Genomic DNA, 9461 nt, shown 5'->3' on the forward strand with positions numbered 1-9461 from the left:
TGAAATGAATAAATTGTACACAATACCTTAAGAAGCCTCAAAAGAAACAAACTTAGTTGCTGGATAAAACCAGAGTGACTTCAGCACATTTTTTGACAGTTTTACCGATGAACTCTTTCAAGCTAAAATCAAACTTTTTGAACCCCACACAACTCACATCTAAAGATCCCACTCATTATTGAACTTAAACTGGAAAACTCTTTGATTAAGAGTTTTCATCAAAAAGAGCTGAAGTCGCAATAAAAGTATCGGGCAAGCCAAAGCTCTTATTTGGCCACCAGCCAGCGTTGGCAAAGGGTAGCTTTTCATTTACTGTTAACACTCAGCAAGTAGATTCTTATGAGCTGGCATGTTAAAGGGACTCGGGACTCAGTTAAACAATATCCAATAAAACCGTGGGTTTCAATGAAAAATTATAAATTATAGATCTTAATATAATTTTAAAAATAGGCTAGGTTCTTTAAAGGGCAGAAAAAAGGATATGAAGCAGAAAAAAGGCTGTTTAGTTCACAAATTTCAATGAAAAAGACACTATATTAGTTTACAAAAAAGAGTGTAGGGTAAAACACAGGAAAGGTATAGTTATTGATCTTGAATCGGTATAATAGTAAATTAGAGACACAAAGTAAAAAATAAAACTAAGCATAGTTATAAAAATTAAACCTAAATAAATCCTAACCTTTCTAAAAAAAAATAAACAATATCAGCAATCTGACACATATCCCCCCATTACCTTGTCAACAACCTTGATCATGGGTTTGAAGTGACTTAGAAAATTGTATAGGGAAAATCACTAAAATTGTAATAAATTTTGAACCGTAACTTTTACAGCATTAGTGATTTTCTGTTTTTTTATGGGATTTTAATGGAGAAAATAAAATAAGTTACAATAACTGTTTAACCGTAATATTTACAGCATTGGGAGTTGAACCATTTTTGTTTAGAATATAAAAGACTAAGGTACCTACTAAATTTCTATAAAAATAGTGCAGGCCATTTTCCACAATATTAGATTTTTCTGTTATTTTACGAGTTTTTATGAGTAAATTAGTGCCTATTAAAAATTTTAAAAATTGAAAAAAAACCCTGGAAATACCATGGATTAGTACCTACATACCAAATTTAATTTAAATTGGACTACAGGTGTGGTCTGTAGTTCTGTAAACATCCACACATACATTTATGTGTCTGTAGACACACACACGGACAGATATCACTTTAAAACCCAATTTTTTGGGTTCCAGGTGATCCAAAACAGATTCAATTACTCAAACTCAAATTTTTTTACGAAAATAATACTGTGTCCATATCCTATGTATAGAAAGTAAAAATAAAATCTCAAATATGCAATAGATTCAGTACAAAGTTCTTTTTAAAAACAAAATATAACAGAGAGAATACATAATTAGTTTTATCTGAACCTACTTACCTAAAATGTTTATATTTCAATGTATCTTTACAAAATTATGAAAGTAAAGGAAGGTAAAATAGTCATAGTGTCCAAGTTTATTCAGGAAGCTCGCGGCTTAATTTCAGCGAGGTTTAACATCCGGCTCTTACACCTCGTGGAATATAATACTTTGCTCTTTTAATTACAGACTGAACCAATGTCATAATCATTACAGTACTTAACAATGTCACTGTCGTCCTCTAGCTCTCTCCCATGTAATTAGATGTGATAAAGATATTTTAATATAATAATAGCATCAACCTAGCAAAATTTGTGAAGATGTACTCCTTCAATCATACATACGTTTAGAACATTAGATAGAATATTTCAATTCATGTTTTAATGTTCTACTCCAAAAGACTATCTGAACAGCAAAGCAGTTGGAATTGATTTTGTCCCCAAAATCCGATATTTTCTGTTTCTGTATCAAGCCGGAACGATTCTCGGCCTAGATGTCATTTGTTACTGGGCTATCAATTAATGATATAACTAAACAAAAGGGTTGAGTTAAATAGTAACAATTTCTAAATTTAGACTGTTCGTAAAAAATGGCTGTAAAAAACTAAATGGCGTTAAAACACAAAACTAAGATAAATTTAAACAATATTTCATCGTGAGCAAATATACAACAGAGATTAAAACTGAGGGCTTTATTAAAATACAATGCTCATCTGCAAGTTTATTAGGAAGACGATTAAAACTGTTACAATTAATTTTCAAGCGAGATGTGACTATAGCACTACAGATGTAAAGATGAATTCTGTCTAATCAGGAAGCAACATTACATTAAGCTTGTAGCCATAGAGACAAGAGGTACTATTTCATCTTCACTGCAAGATTTATGTAGCTTTTACTGCTAAATTGTGATAAAATGCAAATGTAGTTCCTTCTAATTAAAACAATGTAGTAAATTATTAATGCTTAATCCATCATCTTACTTTTTAATGACTCATGGTTTTTTTTCTTAGGAAAAGGTCTACTATGGTGTTCATTGGACTTATTGCCAAATATTATTTAACATAAGACTTCAAAATGGTTATGTAGCATTATTAACTGGAAGACCAATGAAAAATATCCTAGTCCAGAATATACTAGATTCATAATCAGATAACCTTTATTTAGTATATGTCCTAAAGGCCTATAAGGATTTAAGCTTAAGAGGGTTCCCTACCCCCACCAAAAAACGTCAGAAAACCGCTTGGCGCGGTATCATATAGCGATTCTAGTTTTAACATTTAAATTGTGAACCAAACACCATTTTGTACATAAAGAGTGGTTCTACTAAGTTTGCTTTTTAAAAAATGTCTATGCTTACGCAATCAAGGGCAACAACTTGTCAAAGTTAGTGAACTTTAACTGTAAAGTTCACTAACTTTGACAAGTCGTTGCCCTTGATTATGTAAGCATAGACATTTTTTAAAAAGCAAACTTAGTAGAACCACTCTTTATGTACAAAATGGTGTTTGGTTCACAATTTAAATGTTAAAACTAGAATCGCTATATGATACCGCGCCAAGCGGTTTTCTGACGTTTTTCGGCGGGGGTAGGGAACCCTCTTAAGGCAAGACCTAGCCTTTGAAACGTGTAACTTCATTTTTGAAATCCCCAGAGCTCAAAAACACCATTTGTTCAAAATCATAGATATACATATATATACGTGTCCGTTAGCACGATAACCCTCGTAAAAATATTCAAATTTTGATTAACAAGTTCATTCTTCAAAATATGTTCATGAATCAGCATGGGAGCGGAGTTTTAAGGGGTTTTCCCATTTTTATCCTCAAAACATTTAAATTTGCAATTTGGCTTGGTAAAAACTTCAAAAAGTGAGAGGTTTAAAGATGGTAGCATTAGACTGGAGGACTCGCAGGAAGTGTTTCAGGAAATTATTACAAGAGGAAGAAGGACCACGGAATGTTGTACAAAGAAAGGTTATAAATAAGCATGCAGGATATGGAAGCAGCAGTTAGAGCGATAAAAATAAGAAAATCTCAAGGATTCGGATCTGTAAATCCTGAGTTAGTGAAATTCGGACCACCAGAGTCAATCGGAATGTTGAGAGCATTGTTTGAAAGGTGATTCAATGGAGAAGACATTCCCAAAGAGTGAAGGAGTTGTTATCACACAGCTATAAAATAAGAAGGGAAATAAGAACCCGAAGAATTACAGAGGATTGGCAGGAATACTTTTAATTGGTTGTTTATAATCCAAGATTTAGATATTTTTGAAAAAGAAACTTCACACTTAACAAATAGAGGAACAGGCAGCATTCCGAGCAAAACGGTCAACAATAGAAAAAAATTTTGTCATAACACATGTGGTGTTTAGAAGAAATTAATGGTAAAGAGAAGAATGCAGTCTCTTCACAATTTCCTTTTTTCTTTTTTCCTTCATGCTTTACCTAATTACAGACCCTTAGGGTGAGTACTTTCTCAAGTTACCATGACCTGTGATATGTTGGCATTTGTCATTGGGAGTATGACTCTGGTTATAAATAGAAATAGACATTTTATTCTCATGTAGATTACAATCAAAAAGTGGCTCATCATCCTTCAAATAACCACAATTGACTAAAAATTGTCTATTTTTACAGGTTGTCTACTTAAAAATCCAAAAGTCAACATATTTTATTATAAACTGATAACTCCACTGTACAATGAATTATACTTAAGTCAATTAAACTTCAGTTTGAACCGATCTCTGATCAAGCCTTAAATGAAAAAATAAATAAAAGAAACTCTTGATCATAAATTATATAATTGCATCGAAAACTTTGTCTTTATTTTTTAACACTCTATCCAGATATTTAATGAACAAAGAGAAGGAGTTGTACCTGAATATTCCTGCGGGAACCTGTTATCGAGGTTAATTAACTATTACAGTTTCTGCTATGTATTTAATTAACAAGGGGCTGCGAGTTAACTTTAATTGGATCAGGGTTGCCATCATCACCTCCGCACCGCCTAAACCCTCTAGGGAGTGATTGCAAGATTCTATTCACCCGTTCTGCATTGAAATTAAACTGTGTAACGTTTTACAACGTGCAAAACAACTAGGCCTAAATTTTTCATATATAAAAAGGTCTTTGTCACTTGCAAATTAAATTTCTACAATTAAAGGTATACTTCAATACTTTTCAATAAAAATGGTGACCATACAAAGTGGAGATGAGTGTAGGATGAGTCGTGTGATCTATAAAATTACCTGAGTGCTGCCAAAGTGATTCTGTATAGTCCTTACGGATTACGTGTTTCAAGGACTTATGTCCTCATCATCAGATCTCGTACAAGAACATTTAATACTCACTTCTAAAAGGTCGTCAAGAGTTTAAACGAAACACGGACACATACAATATACAGACGTAGACGTTTTACGAACAAACACGAGTAGGCCTAACGACAAAAACTTACAATGTCCGACCGCGTGCGCATAGTTGTAGATGGTCGGGCGGTGGACTTTGTACCTCTCGGCTCCCTGTTCATCAGCTGTTCTTGGTCTTTTTATCGTACAAAGCGTTAGACTGGAAACTGATTTTGTCATTTAATAATGTGTTAGGTTGAATTTTGGTTGTTTTATAAATTTATAAAAGTGTCCATAACGTTGCCTTTATTGCTGAAATGTAGTGGGGTTAAATTTGTGTTACAATCACTGTTTTTAACGACAGTTTCAAAGTGACAGTGTTAAATGTAATTGTACGAGATCTGATGATGAGGACTTTAAGTCCTCGAAACGCGTAACCTGTAAGGACTATACAGGATCACTCTGGCAGCACTCAGGTAATTTTATACCTTTTATAGTTTGTTCAGTGATCCAGAGTCAAAACAACTCAAATATAAATTTCCACATTTGTTTTGATACTTAAATACTGTATGATAAATTCCTTACCTGAAGAGAGATATAGTGAGACAAGCTAAAGGTACGTTGTGTCTGTTGATCTTGATTTTGAACTACCAAAAGAAAGTTCTTGATTTTGGCTTATTGGTTAACCAAATTCACTTACTTTTGACCGAGCGAATTAGAAGGATCACCTGAACCTCTAGAAATAAATTTCTGATTTGTGACATAGTACACAAATAAATCTTTTCTGGCTTTACTAACAGCTATTTTATTTGAGATCAACACAACACAAATGGCTTCTCAAGGACTATGTGGTGGAGAGCTGCATTATGGATGTTAAGTATAAACTACCACGCTTGGGCTTTAGTTTGAAGGCAGTAAAGTAAAGGTGTGGTCAAAAGTTGAACTGTCTAAAGACCAACACACCAGGCGTCCGTCTGTCCGCAGACAAAATATTGCTAGCCTGTTTAAAAAATGGGTCAACACACCCAACAGGTCTATGCAGACGCAACAAAATCGCTCAGTGAGGATATCACCGCATACGTCTGTGCCTGGACGTTCCCCTTCTACTATTTGTAGTGCACTTTTTTCAATCCCGCACAACGCCAAAAATGTGTGGTCACAGTCATGTAAGCTTACACATAGAACCTCATTTGTAACCAACCGGTGGGTGTTGGCTAATTTAATAGTTCTTGCTAGTTCATATATGTTAAGATGGACTATATTATGACTTGTCTGGTGTGTGTTGGCCTTAAGGCACCTCCCTCCCTGACCACGATACAGCACTAGGCTATAGGCTATCAAAGGTTCGAATGCAGTCTCTTAAGCGCAGCAACGCACGCTGGGTAACACTAGTAAACCAATAAAAGTAAGTAGACACAGTGATATTTGACCAGAAAAAGAATGAATAAATTAAATAAACTTAATTAACTCTCCGCAAGTAACTAACTCTGCAATCTTTAGCTTCTCATGACACCATCATAGCGTTTTTTTGTTATTTTTATTACTCTGAAAGTGACTTACCGTTATGCTTGAAATTTGCAATGACTTATAGGGTAATTTCTACACTAAAAAATTTGTAAAACAGTGATATGGTTCACAAATCTTTTTAAAAATGTACGTTAACTTAAATCCATTCAAAGTTTCCCCTCCCCCCCCCCCACGCTGATGGCTTTTTTTACTAGAAATTAACAGTGAAGTCAAACGCTTTTAGAGGAAAGCAGTACAAACCCATATTAAAGTTTTGTGGATGTGCTGGCAATTGAACCAGTCAACCAGTCCCTCCCGTATCGAAGTCCGAGACGCTAACCACTAGGCTAACAACGGATCTCCAAGTTAAACACATACTTAAGGCTAATAAAAAGCAAAAAGCACCTGGTTTGCAAGTATTGGCTACAATAAAATAGCCAGTGGTCTTCTTAGTAAAAAGAGGAACATCGATTAATTTAGATGGGGACGCCACCTAGGTAATAACTTAAATATGAGTAGAGAATGAGTGTAGAGAATGATGTGAGATGATCTGTGTAGCTTTGTTATGGACTAAGATCTGCTGTTTCATCAGTCGGGATCAATTATACCTATTAAAGCCCAATGATCAGTTGAACAGCTCGGTCCAGTTTCGAATCATCAAAACGCTAGGGTACTGAATTTTTACTATCGAACCGGAAATCTTTTGATTGTTAGGTGAGCACTATAACCAACCAGCTACTCAGCCAGTTTTAATTATTTCTACATGACTTAACCAAAGAAAACAACATGAGAAATTTCACTAGAGGTGACATTTCCAGATATGATGGTCATTTACATCTTACCTTCTGTAGCCTGCATACTATGTACGTTTCCATACTTTTAAATCCTCACTTTTGGCAAAGCCTGAGTTAAGCTCAAATATAGAGGCTAGTACCTTATGTCTAGTAAACCAGAATGTTATCTTATATTAAGTTAGTCGATGATAACCTTACGGTGGCTTACTAGGAGACAATGAATTCCAAATAATTCCAGTAAACTACGGTATCAACTCCCTACTTAAAACATTTTACTGTGCAAACAGAAGGTCAGCAATATGCTAATGGAAATAATGAAAATTTATGAGAAGATAACTATCCGACTAACCTTAAACCCAATTTAAAATTAATCCTACCCACAAGTCACAAGGCCCAATAACAAACTAGTTCAGTAATTTGGTAAGGCCCTACTTAATATGAAAGATGGAGACTTCAATTAAGCTTATACTTTGGACGTGAAATAGACAAAGGGCTTAAAACGGAGTCCAATCCTAATCTAGTTTTCGCTAGGCCTAACTTACAATCAAACAAAATAGGCTAGTAAACTTAAGTTATCTATTACCGGTACCCATATAATATGAGAATCACAGTAACTAACTTTTAAATGTTGGAGAAGCTTACTTCGGTAAAACTTTGATATCAGAATCCGTTGTAACCTATTGCCAAGTTATGCCTAAAGCATCCATTGTACTGTAACAAACTGGTCAAACAATCAGTTTTCTATAGCATAGCCTATACTAACATAAGTTTGGTTATCGATTAAATTGACGATGTAAGCTTAGTTGCCAACTGTCAATGTCTACTTAACTTAGGGTTGACTACTCACAGAGCAAAGTGTACACTTAAAACAGAGTGCGGTGATGTCATGGTTGCACATAAAAAAGCTTTAGCCTAACACAAATAAGGCCTAAGTTATTATGCAAGAGTGAACTAACTTATGGACAGGAAATCGCTTCAGTTTATTTGGGAGATTAATGGTTTAGGGTTTTTTTAGGTAGCCCTAAGTTAAGCGCCTTTAGGTTAAGTTTGTTATGGAACAGTCAAATTTTACCCACCCCATTAAACAGGGAAAAGGCACACTATTCATCTTGCCGGGTACAGTTTCCTAACTGGGCTACGCTAATATCGATTGAAACTATCGATTCGATTAGTAAACCTTCATGCGATTTTTTTCACCATCAGCAAGTTTGGTTGGTTAGGTTAGGTTATGATAGTTCAATTTTATAATAGAGATATTATTTTAAAACATCGATTAGTAATCAATATTATCAATTTGATAGTTTCAATCGATATTAGCGTAGCCCAGTTAAGAAACTGTACGGTACCCATCTTGCCCTCTAGTGAATGGGTAGGTATGACCTAGGCTAAATTCTTAGGCACTAAGTTAAGTTATAGGTGGCAGCATCAACTTAGGCCTATGTTAGAGCAGGATACCCTAACCTTGAAATTGTCATATCTTTGCAGTGCTAGCATTCTTAAGCCAAGCATAATCATCAGAGGTTTGACTAAGTTACTTAAGCTTAAAACTGTTATGTTGATTCCCAAGGCTTTAAAAAGCACTTAGTCAAATCAAATCACAATCACTTTTCACATACCTGATTTTTTACATTTATCAGCAGCAGAGAGTCTCCCAAATTTGCTGAAAAGAACACAACCACGAAAAGTAACCAATAAACATCATTTGCAACTGTGAATCCAAAAGCCATAATTTAGAAATATCGAGTTTGAAGATACGCGATTTAGTTAATCAATCACACCGATAAGGTTCCATTTCGAAGTCCGATTCCTGACTGAAGTAAACACTGTCTAGACACGAAACCTTATAAAATTCGACGGCGAAGTTGGCGTCTGCTCAGTTTGATCAAGAGCAGCCATTTCAAATCAGCTGTTGGAACAACAGCGCTGTTGTGCGCATGCGCGGCAATGAACTGACACTTATGCCCCTGCCGGCAGTTGTCAATACTTCACTTTCATTTTCCATCCTCGCACTTCAAAATACAAACTTGCACATTTACACTTGCCTGAAGTAACTTTGCTGTTATCGACTCCGAAACAGCCCTTTTGTGTATTTAAGTGACAGAATTACTCAAATTTCACTTCAACTTGCAGCAAAAGTTTCGCTATTCAAGACGGCTGACGGGCTGAGGTGGTTGCATGCGGATTACTATTGGAATCCCTTTTCCTTCAAATTAAACTTAATTGGGTTTTTATAGAAAGTAGGGTACGTACTTTTTTATAGACTAAATAAGGCTCATTGACTTACACTCAATTCATTTTTAGTTGAATTTGTCACAATACTAATACTCCAAAATAGGCCTACATTGAGCGGAAAATATAAATATTGTCATTTAAATGTCTTCTGGGATTTAATCTTAATCCATCGAATATTA

At 34.9% G+C, this 9461-nt stretch overlaps 1 protein-coding gene across 1 annotated transcript in view; it reads right to left on the reverse strand.

Moving 5' to 3' along the window:
* The window catches only part of LOC128987434 (out at first protein-like), a 28924-nt gene extending 19993 nt beyond the window's left edge, over positions 1–8931 (reverse strand). The window contains exon 1 of the mRNA XM_054408276.1: positions 8667–8931. Within this exon, the coding sequence (XP_054264251.1) occupies positions 8667–8777 (111 nt within the window). The 5' untranslated portion in view covers positions 8778–8931. The remainder of the gene's footprint in view (positions 1–8666) is intronic.
* Between the last annotated feature and the right edge of the window lie 530 nt (positions 8932–9461).

Source organism: Macrosteles quadrilineatus, unplaced genomic scaffold (assembly GCF_028750875.1).
Source record: "Macrosteles quadrilineatus isolate MER2022 unplaced genomic scaffold, UCM_ALF_1.0 Scaffold_2__2_contigs__length_208266976, whole genome shotgun sequence".
Taxonomy (NCBI): Eukaryota; Metazoa; Arthropoda; class Insecta; order Hemiptera; family Cicadellidae; genus Macrosteles; species Macrosteles quadrilineatus.